Source organism: Pyrus communis, chromosome 9 (assembly GCF_041283825.1).
Source record: "Pyrus communis isolate YQ-2024b chromosome 9, ASM4128382v1, whole genome shotgun sequence".
Lineage (NCBI taxonomy): Eukaryota > Viridiplantae > Streptophyta > Magnoliopsida > Rosales > Rosaceae > Pyrus > Pyrus communis.
Window position 1 is genome coordinate 13,062,562 of NC_142573.1, and position 16,626 is coordinate 13,079,187.

Here is a 16,626-nt window from a genome sequence, read left to right on the forward strand (position 1 = left end):
GCAACGATATAGATCATAGACAAGCCATAAAGAATTTTGAGTGCATAACATTTGAATTTCAACCCAAATTCAACACCGGGGCTGAGATTTCATGTTTGATTTTGGGCTGGAATCGAAGCTCGGGAAACTCGAACCCTTCATCAGCCAGAGGTCCGGTCTAAACCGGACTGGATCGGACCGTCATCAACGGGGCCCGGCCCGGCCCAATGACGACCTGACTGCAAAAGTTGGAAAACCAAACGATAGTGTAGATTGTAGAGGAAGCAAGGAAAAGGACTTTGGAAGTTTGGAGAGAAGAAAGGACGGAATTTCAGACGTTCCAGCAACAATGATAGAAGATGGTCCCAAGCTCTACGCCAACAAACCCAAGAAAGGTAGAAGCCCAACTTCCCTGCCAATCATTTCTGCTTTTTTCTTAATCAGAAGCAGCTTTTTCTCAACCGCTGTTGAAATCAGAATCTTGTTTGCTTTTCAGTAATTGGGGTTTTGGAATCTTATTTGATCGCTTTCTGTGTTTTCGAATAAACAGCGCAGCTGAAACAGTTTCAGGATCAGTCTTCGTCTCCGCCATCGTCATCGACAATGACGTCGGCTCAGTCTTCGTCTCCGCCGCCACCTCCGCCCCCGAAGGAGTCGTTTGCTCGGCGTTACAAGTTTCTCTGGCCTCTGCTCTTGACTGTCAATCTGGGCGTTGGAGGTATATTTCCCTTTCTCTTTCCTTTTAAGTTGATTGAATAAATTGTTGGTTTTTTTGTTTCTGCCAGCTTTTTGCAATCATGGTATCTGTTTGTGAAAGAAAGTATGAGATAATGGTGGATTGGAAATGGATTTTAGTACCTCTTCATGCTTTTCTTGATGGCGGTTTTGTTCGATAAGTTGTTGATTAACTGCTAATGATTGACTCTGATTTTATTTGTTTGGTCAGAACCCAAACCCAATTGTTCCACATAAAAGAAGAGAAGAAAAACATAGTGGGTTAGTTTATGAGCTCTTGAGCTCTTGTTTTAAGTTGCTTTTAGGGGGAGAATTTCGACTTGTGGGTTCATTGAATTTGGCATCAGAGTAGTTTCCACCGTGTGGCCTGTAGGCTAGAGGATTAGAGTGCCTTGGGTATTATGTATGATTTGTGTTGTGAATCTGTGACTGAATACGAATGAGGACGTCTCGAAAGAGTAGGGTATTTTGGTGCAGGGTATGAATTCTTTGGCAATTTTTTTTTTCTCTTGTCAGTCAGTTGTGTAGGGGTAAGTTCTGCCCTCTACCCTCTGGGGCCGCTGTGTTCTGTTTAAAATTTTAAATTTAATTATCATATCATCTAGAGGGAAAAACCCTTGAACGTTTTTTCTGATCCAAGTTTGACTTTGAAAGAATGAATTTCATTTTGAAATTCTCCTTAAGGGGCGTTAAGTGTGCATACTGAGTAGGTAGTTAGGCCTGAGTTGCTTCTATATGCTGAAGTCGTTCACAAGTCGGGCTGATTGGTTGTATGTTAACGTATATCTATGGGGAAGGGTAATGATAGTTCAAAAGTCCTTTTAAAAGAAGTTTGGATGTCTAAATTTTGCTGTGTGTGATGCGGGTAAACAATTACAAATCCCAAAACATGTGATTGCTAAATTACAATCAAAAGCTATTATGCTAATTAAATATAGTTGATTAGACAGATTGAATTTTATTTTCCCAGCATCCTACTTCCTGTAACAATCACAATTATTGTAATAAGATGGGATTCTAGGCTGTATCAGCCTTCAAGAGAAGATCTCTAGATTCTCTACAGTTGTTGGTAGTTGCTTGTGAATTGTATGTGATGGAAATTGTACCAGCATGGACTTAAAATTACTTGGGTGACTTTTAAGCTTTAACCAACTTCTTCTTGAACACTACCCTCAGATGTTGTACTACATGACAAGATGTAGTGATGAAGGGTAGTCTGTATTTACTTGGTATAAGCTACTGGTAATTACTTTTCGGTGTAAGTTTTATATGTTGAACTCTGTACATTCCATTCGGTATGATTTTAGTAATGCTCAAATGGGACTGTGCATGCTGGTAAAGGGTCAAGGTGGAAATTTGAGAAAACTGATGGTTGCCCATGCGGACACGGCACATATGAAGGATGTTTTTGTGATTTGCTACTGTAGTTCAACTTTTTTTGTTACTTACAATAACATGGTCAATACTGTAACTAGGGATGCTGATGAGTAAACTAAATCATGGAAGTTGCCATTGAGCGTAGGTTGCAGTTCACTTTTTTGTTTTAGAAGTGGTTCAGTTTAAAGACTTTATTTATTGGTGAAAGACCTGATGATATACCCAATGCAGCCATCTTTTTAACTGTATCAGCATAGAATGTCTTCTTGCTAGATCGTAATCCCTGTTAACTTGAACCAGCTATTTACAGTCTGGCATTATCTGCTTCTATTTGCAACAGATTAGGGAAGAAGTTTTATGAATCGTTCTGAAACTGTAAAGCTGGCTTTCCTTTGTTCTATCTGCCCGTGATTTATTTACACTTTGCGTGTATGGACATGGGATGCATGGTAGAATGGAAAATACCTCACTAGGAATATGATTGCTTCAATACCTTATTTGCTTCTTTGTTGCATAATTATGGATCTTACTGCACTTCTATTTGGAGACTGATGTTTGGAATTACTTTTGTAGCTTACCTGTTTATGAGAACAAAGAAGAAAGACATAGAGGAAGACGTGACTACTACCGTTCCAACAACAGCTCAAACAACTCCTACTACCGAGAAACCCCTACCTTCACCAACCGTCACAGAGCCTGTGAAATTGCTGGAACCAATCCCGGAGGATCAACAACGCCAACTTTTCAAGTGGATGCTGGAAGAGAAAAGAAAGGTTAAACCAAAAGATCCTGAAGAGAAGAAGCGCCTTGATGAGGAGAAAGCCATTCTTAAACAGTTTATCCGGGCAAAATCCCTTCCAAAAATCTAACTGCTACCAACAGAAATAGCCATTTCTCCTGATTGACTGGTTTACCACATTTCCTTTTGGATTGTTCGGGAGTGGATCGTGTCTGCATAAATTTGTGTCATTGTCAATTGAAAAAAGTTCTAAAATTCGTCGTTGTTGCTTTGTGTAATACAAGGAATATTGTTCTTTTGAATCAGTGAATATGTGGTGCTTTTGGACCTGGAATAAATCTTGGTTGCTCTTGTCGATTTTTACACAGCAGTGTGAGGTCCGGCTGGGACTCAGGTTTGCTGGTGCAAACGTGGCCCAACAGACTCGACAAAACTTTCACATAATCTGAAACAGGAAAGGACAATAAATAAACCTTTCCGTTTGTGAAGATGGTGATTTTTATTTTAGCAAACTGTCGTTTATGCCTCTGAACTATCACGTAATTGTTAATTTACTTCATAGATTACTTTCTCAGCCATTTTACCCTTTATTTGAGTAAATTGACAATCACGTGATAGTTCGGGAGTTAAAACGGCAGAAGCCTTTCCACTATTTCTCTATGGAGATGGTGATTTTTATTTTATATATTGACTTATTAAGTTAGAAATTCAGAAATTTTTTTTGAAATACGATACAGTTTTTATACAAAATTATTTTATAAGATTGATACGAAATTTAGTATCTTAATGAGTTTGCTAAATCTTAATGCAAACTCTGTACACGACAAAAAATCCTAACGCAACCTAACTATGCCGATATTTAAAAAGAGAACCGTAGATCAAGAATCAAGCAAGCTTTTCTGGTGATTATGCTTATATAATTATGTTTTGCCCTCCCTTCTTCTAATTGTGAAATTTAGGAATGGTGACAAACCCCATGACTCTTTCCCTGTCATATCTGTTTGTCTCTGGCCTCTTTCTGCTGAGTAGCATTTCCAGAGGGAGAAAATAAAGTTTAATTTTCATTTGTGTTCTGCACAACGTGTAAGTGCACTGTCTTTTTAATCGCCCTAAGAAAGCTCGTGCACCACCTACTAGTAATTAGTCTAATAATATGTCTTTTTTCGCTGTTGAGAGCGGTCCTAAATTCGAGTCGTCTTCTCTGACAGCATATGCACACTTACTAGAAAGAATATGGGCATTAACAAATAGAAATTGGTATACACACAACCTAGACTAGTGCAAAAAATATAATATATGCTCCAAAGATCCCAAAACCCCATGGTTTGGAGAGGATAAACAAATATGGAAGAGGATCCTCTCCGGATCCACTTTGTTGGGATCTTAAGGATTTCCACATTCTAACTGTTCATCGTATATTGTGTGGCCAGTTTTCATCAGATACTATTTATGTTCAAATAATTTCTGATCGCACGATATATGATAAATGACTAAGATGTGAGGTTCCCTAGGATCCCTACAAAATGGATCTGGATGGGATCCAATTCCAACAAATATATCCAAAATATTATATTGGATTCTGAAGATTTAGTGGAAAGTCAACAAATGGGGCCGATTAAGAGCCGAATTATTTGTTGAAATGATGATTTGTGTGACTAAAGTATTAATTAGTTTACCTATAAAATGATGAGATCATCTAATTAAAGTATTATATTATGTTTAAGAAAATCACAAGTTAGGTTAGTTTGAAGTTTGGACAAGGAAATAAAGCAATGCTGCATCATAAAGGACATGGGCAGTAACAAATGGTCCATTAATCTATTTGGATATAGATTTGGAATTGTATAATTGGGAAACTAGTTACTAGTTAAGTGATTAAGGATGATAAAGTAATTAATTAAGATTACAATAAGTTTAAATTTTATTTCGTCCACCGTAACAAAGAAATTTAAAAAGTTGAAGGAAAAGTGTTTCGCTTCTGCAACATCCTCGGCCCAAGAGTTATTTACAAGAGATTAAATTTGCATTTTCTTGTCTTGATAGAGCAACCCCAGCTCTACCCAACTGCGAAGAGAATTGAGCAATCCAATTCCCTCATAAAGTCGGGAAAATTGTGGGTCGAAGGTTTCCGGACCAAGGCACCGGACAATCCTCGCCCGTGTGTGTGCCTGAGTCCATTTGACATTTTGACTGACGTCAACTACATTATTATTATTATTTTGCGTTAGGCCCGCCAACCGACGTGGATCATTGAATTTATAACTATCTTATTATCCAAAGATTCATCTTAATTTGTCCTTAATTCAGGGATAAAAATATGAGGAAAAAAAAAAGGAAAAATATTTTGGCCCCACTTGGCACAACCTGGCCTATTGAATTGCAAAAAAAAAAAAAAAAAAAAAAAAAAAAATTGTATCTTGAGGTCCACATTAATTTGGTTAGAAAATAATGTTAAACATTTAATTTTTTTATTATTATATATTTTCCACAAAATACCCAGCCATACTTTTCCACAAAAATTGTAATTTCGGATAATAACACATGGCGTGATAGGATTAGTTAAAAATCCTTTCCGAAATTAACATTGTGGTGTTAAAAATCCGTTGTTTTCAGTCTTGACAAATTTGTACCAACAAAACAATCAACATCTTTGATCAAAGACCAAAGCCGCACGCATCCACCAGGTTGCCGGTGGGGAGGGGGGAGGGGTTGGATAATGGATCACCGATACCTAAGTCAGTATCTCTTAGAAGAGTGAGTTTTTACGGTTTGTATGCGTAGCCAGAACTTATTAGAAAATGATGTAGATGAAGTATTAATAAGGAGATGGCCAACCATGGGGTTAGGGTTTTGCCCTACGCATGTCGGCTTCCAATTGATCAGGTTGTGTTATCCGTAGGATGAATGAGGAAAAAATTATCCCAAGCTATTAATTAGGAGAAAATATTTGGGATTAATAGGCATCCTTGATTGATTATGATGAAGATTCCTTACTTGTTTGAGTTGATCTTTAATTAGGAATGTATTAAAGATAGGATTTGGTGATTAATCTTATCTTTAATGTCTTTAACTTTTCCATGCCATGAGCAGGGAGTTTGGTGATGTCATAGGCAGCTGCTTGAGCCTTTAGTATTGAACTGCGCATGGGAGCATTTGTTTGCCCTGCCCAACTAATGAGGGCAATCTCGTCTTCTTTGAAAAAAAAAAAAATCCACGTGTCATTTTATGAATTTTGAGATTATTTTTTGTTGCACAAACATATTATTATCTTTTATTATTTTTTTAAAAATAAAACTTTAAAGCTAATTGCCCAGACTATTCATTTACAAGGTGCATATGCACTTGGGTAATTACTTTCATTAAGGCAATAATTGCTTATTGCCCAATTGCTTGACAATTATTGGCCTAAGCTTGTAGATGTTGAGGAGAGAAAGATAGAGATTTAGAGAGAGGACAAAAGTTCAGGGGGAGGGAGGAGAGATATTTCAGTGTGTTAGGAATACAACTTGATTTTTTTTTGAACAAACGATATTTATCTACACTAAGGGGAGAGAGTGGGTTAAGCCTCACAATGGGCTAACATAATGTGGTTCAAATTCGGCTTTGGCGATAATCGAATTTAAGACCTCTCACTTACAAGTGAAAAGGAATATACCACTAAACCGTAGTCAGTGGCGGATCCATAATTTTACATTTGGAGGATCCCAATAATAAAGGTAAAAAAAATATATAGATAAAAATAACTTGAAAAGTTAAATTATAATACATTTCATTCATGAATCATACGCAAACAACATTACAAACTATAAAATTCTAATTCAAGTGTCTACGATGATGTTCATAGTTTGAAAATGTTCCATTTACAAATATGCTCTTTGGCTTGAAAACCTTTCCATATTTCTTATCTCCACCCTACATGACACACCCCGACCGAGATCGGAGCGTGCTGGCCGTCACTCAAAGGTGACGTAGCCATGTGCACGTGCGGAAGCTAGTAAGTAGTAATATAAAAGTACGAATAACTAAAAACTAGCATACAAGTACTAAAATGAGTGCTAGTTAGTGCGATACAAATTCAGAGCAGGTCTATAGCAGTCCAAATAAAACGACAACAATAGTACGCCCGAAGGCGACCCTACGATGTGGAGTGTCTGTCAGAACGCCGAAAAGCTCACAAGGGAAACCACCGCAACGGCTAAGCAACTAGAACCTGGAGGGGCGCAAAACAAAAGCGTGAGTGGGCAAAAACAATTCTTTCTAAAACCATTTACAAAATACTTTCTAACCCCTCGCCGTAAAACCTGTATACTTCCCAGAAAATAAACATATATAAGTATGTGTAAACATGCAAAACATGCTCAAGGGTATACCAATCATGCTCAAAATATGCCATGCCACAATCTCAAAGTGATATGCAAGTGCCCAGGTATAACCATATCAATATCATGTAATCTGGCAGCCGGAGTCACCTAACGTGACCTGTACGGCTGCATCTAGAGCTCAAATCTCAATCTCAATATCTAAACCTGCCCACGAGTCGGAACCACCTAAAGTGGTCTGTACGACAAGCCTGGGTGTAACATATATATACGCTCTAGTGCTACGATCACGTGAAGGCTGTGCGAATAATCGCGGGTCACCTACGAGTCGGAACCACCTATTGTGGTCTGTACGACAGGCCTATGCACCTAGCTTGGATCCAAGCTGAGCGTATGGTGCGGGAGGTGAACAACACGTGAAGGACTGTGCCCTACTCTGGGCGGGAGCACTAACACCGGGGGTGCAGGTTATGAGCTCTCTAAGCATCTCTAACCACTAATTAATGCAATCGTTAATTAACGCTTACCTGGCACTTACCTATGCCTCCACAGCACCCACATATAAATATGTATATGCATGCCACTACTAATAAATGTGATGATGCATAAACGATAATAATAATATGCATGGCATATGGCAAATAACCCTTTTTAAATCAATTTCTGGGAATATAAGTGTATATAGGTATATACGGAAAACAAAAGCCCACTCACTGGTATGTAGAAGGGTCGTAGCCCCCCTGCCTCGCGTGTGCACGCTCGTCCTCTGGGTACGTGTCACCTAAATGCGAAACAACTATAAAAACGTTAACTTTAAAGCACATAACCCGTTTCTCGTAATAACTTCTCATACATTGCTCAAAATGGACAAATGAATATACCCACGTGCTCTACACAACCTCAGGGTCACAACCATATTTTTAGAAAAATTTTTTGGACCCCGCACGCGCCCCCACGCGCCAGCACAGGCACGGACCTACGCGCCCCCCACGCGCGGCCACGTGCCAGGCACACTGACGGTGTCAACAGACGCCGTCAGGAATATTCCGTTAAACTGACGGAATATTCCGTCAAATCTAACCGGATACCGTCACTGCCGTTAGGAATATTCCGTCAAACTTGACGGAATATTCCCCTTTCTTCTCCGGCCTACCCTCGCCGGACTCCGGTCGCCGGAAACTGGGAAAAACTTTAAACTAACTATTCTCCTTCGTTTCTCAACCGTTTTCTATGATTCTTGGACCAAAAGAAAGCCCTAAACTAGTAGAATCACGTTGGACCACTTTTAAAGGCTAAAAGTTACGCGATCATACCTATCTCAAAACTCAAAAACCGGCCAACTTCGAACTAGGCCTTCCCGACGTCCAAATTCGTCCAACGAGCTACTCCGACGCTCCTTAGGACCTCACCAACACACCTACAAGCTTCAAATGTCCAAAAACTAAGTAAATTAATGTTGCATGAACAGTGCTCAAAACGGACCTCGCGATATCGACGTGAAAACGTCGAAGTTCTTACCTGAAAATGCTATGGTCGTGCTCCCCTTGTCCTCACGAGTTGAATGGTGTCCTTGGTTTCCTCGATCCGTGATGGTTTGGGTGGTTTTGGTGTTTGTCCGTACGTATGGTGATAACGGGAAGGAAGAGAGAGGCACGGGGGAGAGAGACAGAGGGAGGGGAAGAGTGTCTGTGTGTGTGAGTGTGTGTGTGTGTGGTCCAACACATGCCACACCACACAAAACAACCCACAACGTGACAAAACAACCTAAGGGCAAAAAGGTAATTTCACACGTGCGTTTAACAATCCCGGGACGGGATGTCACAACCTTCCCACCTTAAAAGAATTTCGTCCCGAAATTCAAAACAACAACGCAGCAACCCCCTAGCAGTCAAAGAACAATCGAGGGTACAAATCCCTCATCCGATTCTCTGTCTCCCACGTAGCTTCTTCGACTGAATGGTTCCTCCACAAAACCTTCACCAAAGTCACTGTCTTGTTCCTCAAAACCTTCTCTTTCCAATCAATGATCGTCACCGGTTCCTCATCGTACGTCAAATCTGGGTTAATCTCAAGCGGTTGAGGAGGTATCACGTGAGATGGATCAGCAACATAGTGTCGGAGCATAGACACGTGAAAAACATTATGCACTCTAGCCAACTCCGGGGGCAACTCCAACCTGTAAGCTACCTCGCCAACTCGTTCTGTGACCACGTATGGTCCGATGTACCTGGGACTCAACTTCCCTTTCTTTCCGAACCGCACAACACCTCTCCACGGTGAAAGCTTCAGAAATACCCAATCTCCGATCTCATATGTTCTGTCCGTAGCACGCCGATCCGCTAGACTCTTCTGCCTGTCCTGAGCTGCTTTCAGGTTAGACTTAATCACCTGAACATTCTGAGTAGTCTCCTCGACAATCTCTGGACCCACTAAAACTCTTTCGCCAACCTCTGACCAACACAACGGTGTGCGACAAGCTCTGCCATACAAGGCCTCAAATGGCGCCATGCCAATGCTCGAATGAAAACTGTTGTTGTAAGCAAATTCCATCAAATCCAATCTTTGGTGCCAAGCGTCACCAAACTGCAACACCGAAGCTCGCAGCATATCCTCCAAGGTCTGAATAGTTCTCTCTGACTGCCCGTCGGTCTGTGGATGATATGCCGTACTATAAAGTAATCTCGTGCCCAAAGCTTCCTGGAAAGCTACCCAAAACTTCGATGTGAATCGTGGATCACGATCCGAGACAATACTCACTGGGACACCGTGGTACTTTACAACCTTCGAAATGAACAACTCCGCTAAACGGCTCAGAGAATACTTCTCTCTCACAGGAATAAAATGAGCCGACTTAGTGAGTCGATCGACGATCACCCAAATGCCGTCAAAGCCATTATGTGTACGCGGGAGCTTGTACACAAAATCCATGGTGATATTTTCCCATTTCCACTCTGGAACGGGAAGCGGCTGCAACAACCCAAACGGCTTCTTCCTTTCTGCTTTAACTTGCTGACAAACAGCACACCTGCTCACATACTCGGCTATCTCCCTCTTCATACCCGGCCAATAATAAAACGGTCGAATGGTATGATACATTTTAGTAGCTCCTGGGTGCATGGCATAAGCCGAGATATGTGCTTCATCGAGAATTTCTTTCTTCAACTCCACACTCTTAGGCACGAACATTCTACCTTCTAGCATCAACATGCCATCCGAATCCCGAACTCTGAGGTCTCGCCTCCTTCCTTGCTCTCGAGCTTGAATAAGTTCTTGAGTCTCCTGATCAGTTACTTGGGCTTTAAGCACCCGATCAACAAGTATCGGCCTAACTTGGAAATTAGCAAGTAATGCCACATCTCGATCTTCGGCTTCTAGCCTTACCCCCGTAGTACGCAGGTCCACCAAAAGAGGAGCACGACTAGCGTACAACGCATTAATACGGCCCTGTGACTTCCTGCTAAGTGCATCAGCCACTACGTTCGCACGACCAGGATGATAATCAATCGTGCAATCGTAATCGCTGAGCAACTCCAACCACCTCCGCTGACGAAGATTGAGTTCCTTCTGAGTAAAGAGATACTGGAGACTCTTGTGATCCGTAAAGATCCTGCACTTTTCTCCGTAAAGATAGTGCCTCCACAACTTTAACGCAAAAATGATAGCAGCCAACTCCAAATCATGTGTAGGGTAATTCCTCTCATGAGGTTTCAACTGCCGCGAAGCATAAGCAATCACCCTACCATGCTGCATCAATACGCATCCCAAACCATTCAAGGAAGCATCGCTGTAAACCTCGAAATCACCACTATCGTCTGGGAGTGCCAAAACAGGTGCATGAGTGAGACAATGCTTCAACCGTTGGAAACTCTGCTCACACTTATCATCCCACTCAAATTTGACATCCTTCCTCGTTAACCTCGTCAGTGGTAAGGCAATCACCGAAAAATCCTTAACGAATCTCCGATAATACCCTGCCAAACCAAGGAAACTTCTCACCTCGGTGACGGTTCTCGGTTGCTCCCAACTCTCTACCGCTGCAACCTTCTGAGGGTCAACCAAAATACCCTGAGCAGAAATGACGTGCCCCAAGAACGCAACTTGGTCTAACCAGAACTGGCACTTGCTAAACTTAGCATATAACTGGTGTTCCCTCAACCTTTTCAACACCAAAGTAAGATGTCGAACATGCTCCGATTTCGACTTAGAATACACCAGAATATCGTCAATGAAGACAATGACGAATCTATCCAAGTAAGGCTGGAATACTCGGTTCATCAAATCCATAAAGGCGGCTGGTGCATTCATCAACCCAAATGGCATAACCAGAAACTCGTAATGACCGTAACGAGTCCTGAACGCCGTCTTAGGGACATCATCCCTACTGATCTTCAGCTGATAGTAACCAGACCTCAAGTCTATCTTAGAGAACACGCAAGCACCTCTCAGCTGATCGAACAAATCATCGATACGAGGCAATGGATAACGGTTTTTAATCGTCACCCGATTGAGTTGCCTGTAGTCGATGCACAGTCTCAAAGTTCCATCCTTCTTTCTCACAAACAACACTGGAGCACCCCAAGGCGAAGTACTAGGCTGGATAAATCCTTTATCTACTAACTCTTGCAGCTGAACTTTCAATTCCCTTAACTCCGCAGGAGCCATACGATAAGGAGTTAAAGAAATAGGATTGGTACCTGGAATCAACTCAATGGTGAACTCGACGTCTCGATCTGGGGGTAACCCAGGTAAATCCTCAGGAAATACATCAGGGAAGTGTCTGACCACTCTCACATCCTCTATTCTGCTAGTAACAACCTCATCCAGCACCACATGAGCCAGATACCCCTGACAACCCTTAGTTAACAACTTTTTCGCTCGTAGCGCCGAAATAACGCCATATTTCACCCCACTCTGCTCACCCGCGAAGGTAACCACAGGTAGTCCAGGTCGGTGAAACGTAACCACTTTTCCATAACAGTCAATGTTGGCACGATAGAAGTGCAACCAATCCGTGCCCAGAATCACATCAAAGTCCACAATATCTAACGGGATAAGATCGGCTGACAAAGCAACACCCTCTACGATTACTGGACACCCCGGGTACACACAATCTACAACGCAACTCTCTCCCCTAGGCATAACCAACTCTAAATCATACCCTAGGGGTGTGGGGCGAGGTTGCGTCGCTTGAGCAAATGTACGAGAAATTACGGAATGTGTAGCTCCACAATCAATTAAGACTCTAGCAAAACAACCAAGGATGTTCAACGTACCCATAATCAAGTCTGGGTTATTCTGAGCGTCCTGCAGAGAGATATTGTGAAGACGCCCCTGTCCCTGCTGACGCCCACCGCGGCCTCGGCTCGCCTGAACACCGCGTCCCTGAGCACCACGCCCCTGACTGGGCTGGCCCGACTGTCTCGAAGATCCTGCACTGCTAGTGGCAATCTCCCCCTGCTGATACTGTCCTTCGTGATACCACTGTGAACCACCCGCTGGGGCTGGAGGATACGGCACATAGCCGCCCGAATACTGGGGATAGCCACCCTGGGAATAGGGATCTTGAGGGTACTGATACTGCCCCGGAGCATAAGGGACAGCATCACCCTGATAGTGGTAAGCACCACCTCGACCCGTCTGGCTGTAACTACTAGGACCCTGGATCTGCTGGAGTGGTGCAGGCGGTGGCATAAAGGTCTGCTGTGGTTTCTGCTGCTGCTGACCCTGGGGACAATTTGCCGCTCTATGTCCCACCTGTCCACATGTGAAACAACCGTTGCTACCACGTCTACACTCACCGAAATGTCGGTTGTTACACCTGCGGCAAATAGGGGCTCTGCCTCGCCCACCATCGCCCTGCCTCTGGCCTCTAGCGCCACCAGAAAATCTACCCCCACGACCCTGCCCAGTGGCACTGAAGCCACCACTCGAAGAACTAGAACTAGCTCCACCTCTCTTGAAACTCTGAGTCTGACGGGCCCCGAGCGATGCCTGACCTTTGCCTTTGTCATCTTTCTTCTGGTTGCCGTCCTTCTCTTCATCAGTATCGCTCGACATATTCTCGGAATCCTCGATCCTCAACAGTATCTCATAGAAGTCCCGATAAGTCTCGCTGTGGACCGTAGACGCCATAGAACGCCACTTCTTCCTGGTGCCCAGACGGAAAAGACGGAGCATCTCCGCCGGATTACCAGCGACATCAGGGTGATAACGGGACAAGTCCGTAAACTTACGGTAGTACTCATTCGCTGACATCTTCCGCTGTTTCAGTTCGGAAAACTCCTGCTTCTTGCGGTCAATGTACTCAGGGGGTACATATCTTCTCCTAAACAACCCCGTAAACACGTTCCAGTCAATCCTCTGATCCGGAGTCAACCTACGAAGCTCCTGCTCCCACCAAGCTGCCGACTCCGTATCCAGAAACCAAGCGGTCGTCTCGACCCACCTCTCCATAGGCAAGTTCCCCTGATTATGTAGCACCCGGAAAGTCTTCTCTATGTGTTCTAGCCAGCGCTCTGCGCTCTCGGGTCCCTCACTGCCCTTAAACTTATCCAACTTCAGATTGTACATGGTCTCCAGAGGAGTCCTCTGGGGAGGGCGCATCACTGCCTGAAGGGCTGTAGCAAAAGCTTCCCCCAACTGAGTAATATCGGGGAACATAGGCTCAGAAGAGCGACGGGGTTCCCGACGTGGCGGCATAGTTCTGACAGAAGACACCAAAATTATTAGAATACTCACAAGGACACAGGACTGCCAAACCTAGGCTCTGATACCAAACTGACACACCCCGACCGAGATCGGAGCGTGCTGGCCGTCACTCAAAGGTGACGTAGCCATGTGCACGTGCGGAAGCTAGTAAGTAGTAATATAAAAGTACGAATAACTAAAAACTAGCATACAAGTACTAAAATGAGTGCTAGTTAGTGCGATACAAATTCAGAGCAGGTCTATAGCAGTCCAAATAAAACGACAACAATAGTACGCCCGAAGGCGACCCTACGATGTGGAGTGTCTGTCAGAACGCCGAAAAGCTCACAAGGGAAACCACCGCAACGGCTAAGCAACTAGAACCTGGAGGGGCGCAAAACAAAAGCGTGAGTGGGCAAAAACAATTCTTTCTAAAACCATTTACAAAATACTTTCTAACCCCTCGCCGTAAAACCTGTATACTTCCCAGAAAATAAACATATATAAGTATGTGTAAACATGCAAAACATGCTCAAGGGTATACCAATCATGCTCAAAATATGCCATGCCACAATCTCAAAGTGATATGCAAGTGCCCAGGTATAACCATATCAATATCATGTAATCTGGCAGCCGGAGTCACCTAACGTGACCTGTACGGCTGCATCTAGAGCTCAAATCTCAATCTCAATATCTAAACCTGCCCACGAGTCGGAACCACCTAAAGTGGTCTGTACGACAAGCCTGGGTGTAACATATATATACGCTCTAGTGCTACGATCACGTGAAGGCTGTGCGAATAATCGCGGGTCACCTACGAGTCGGAACCACCTATTGTGGTCTGTACGACAGGCCTATGCACCTAGCTTGGATCCAAGCTGAGCGTATGGTGCGGGAGGTGAACAACACGTGAAGGACTGTGCCCTACTCTGGGCGGGAGCACTAACACCGGGGGTGCAGGTTATGAGCTCTCTAAGCATCTCTAACCACTAATTAATGCAATCGTTAATTAACGCTTACCTGGCACTTACCTATGCCTCCACAGCACCCACATATAAATATGTATATGCATGCCACTACTAATAAATGTGATGATGCATAAACGATAATAATAATATGCATGGCATATGGCAAATAACCCTTTTTAAATCAATTTCTGGGAATATAAGTGTATATAGGTATATACGGAAAACAAAAGCCCACTCACTGGTATGTAGAAGGGTCGTAGCCCCCCTGCCTCGCGTGTGCACGCTCGTCCTCTGGGTACGTGTCACCTAAATGCGAAACAACTATAAAAACGTTAACTTTAAAGCACATAACCCGTTTCTCGTAATAACTTCTCATACATTGCTCAAAATGGACAAATGAATATACCCACGTGCTCTACACAACCTCAGGGTCACAACCATATTTTTAGAAAAATTTTTTGGACCCCGCACGCGCCCCCACGCGCCAGCACAGGCACGGACCTACGTGCCCCCCACGCGCGGCCACGTGCCAGGCACACTGACGGTGTCAACAGACGCCGTCAGGAATATTCCGTTAAACTGACGGAATATTCCGTCAAATCTAACCGGATACCGTCACTGCCGTTAGGAATATTCCGTCAAACTTGACGGAATATTCCCCTTTCTTCTCCGGCCTACCCTCGCCGGACTCCGGTCGCCGGAAACTGGGAAAAACTTTAAACTAACTATTCTCCTTCGTTTCTCAACCGTTTTCTATGATTCTTGGACCAAAAGAAAGCCCTAAACTAGTAGAATCACGTTGGACCACTTTTAAAGGCTAAAAGTTACGCGATCATACCTGTCTCAAAACTCAAAAACCGGCCAACTTCGAACTAGGCCTTCCCGACGTCCAAATTCGTCCAACGAGCTACTCCGACGCTCCTTAGGACCTCACCAACACACCTACAAGCTTCAAATGTCCAAAAACTAAGTAAATTAATGTTGCATGAACAGTGCTCAAAACGGACCTCGCGATATCGACGTGAAAACGTCGAAGTTCTTACCTGAAAATGCTATGGTCGTGCTCCCCTTGTCCTCACGAGTTGAATGGTGTCCTTGGTTTCCTCGATCCGTGATGGTTTGGGTGGTTTTGGTGTTTGTCCGTACGTATGGTGATAACGGGAAGGAAGAGAGAGGCACGGGGGAGAGAGACAGAGGGAGGGGAAGAGTGTCTGTGTGTGTGAGTGTGTGTGTGTGTGGTCCAACACATGCCACACCACACAAAACAACCCACAACGTGACAAAACAACCTAAGGGCAAAAAGGTAATTTCACACGTGCGTTTAACAATCCCGGGACGGGATGTCACACTACACATTAACCAAAAAAAAAAAAAAAAACACAAAAAACATATACCAATTAATCAATAAACAAAATTCCAATAATTAAATGAGTACACAAACATAAAACATATTTATAATCATATCAATAATAGATTATAAATCTCCATCAATAAATAATATAATTTAGTTGAGATTAGAATACCAAAAAATCTTATTTAAATCTTGAACCAAATGGTGGTGGTGTGGATATTTGAAACAAATTGAGATATGATATTCGAGTAAAATTAAAATATTAGTTTGGGTGGGATTTTAGGATTTTAGGGTTCTGAGAATTGGGAAATTGAGGATTGGATATGTGAAAATGGGGGGTTTTAGGTTTTGGATGAGCGAAGGGAGGAGTAAGGTATGGAGATTCGGGAAGAGTGACGGGGTCTTGGAGACTTAAAACAAAAAGGAAGCTAATGGTAGCGTTATGACATTGTCTAATTTTTTTTTTTTTTT

The 16,626-nt window shown here is 43.0% G+C and overlaps 1 protein-coding gene across 1 annotated transcript; it reads left to right on the top strand.

Annotated features, from left to right (window-relative positions):
- The first annotated feature begins 216 nt into the window (after positions 1-216).
- Positions 217-3,181, top strand: LOC137740126 (WAS/WASL-interacting family protein). Its single transcript, XM_068479935.2, has 3 exons — positions 217-374; positions 530-697; positions 2,665-3,181. Exons 1-3 carry the CDS (start codon positions 329-331, stop codon positions 2,958-2,960), a joined length of 510 nt encoding a protein of 169 aa, XP_068336036.2. The 5' UTR covers positions 217-328; the 3' UTR covers positions 2,961-3,181.
- The last annotated feature ends 13,445 nt before the right edge of the window (positions 3,182-16,626 follow it).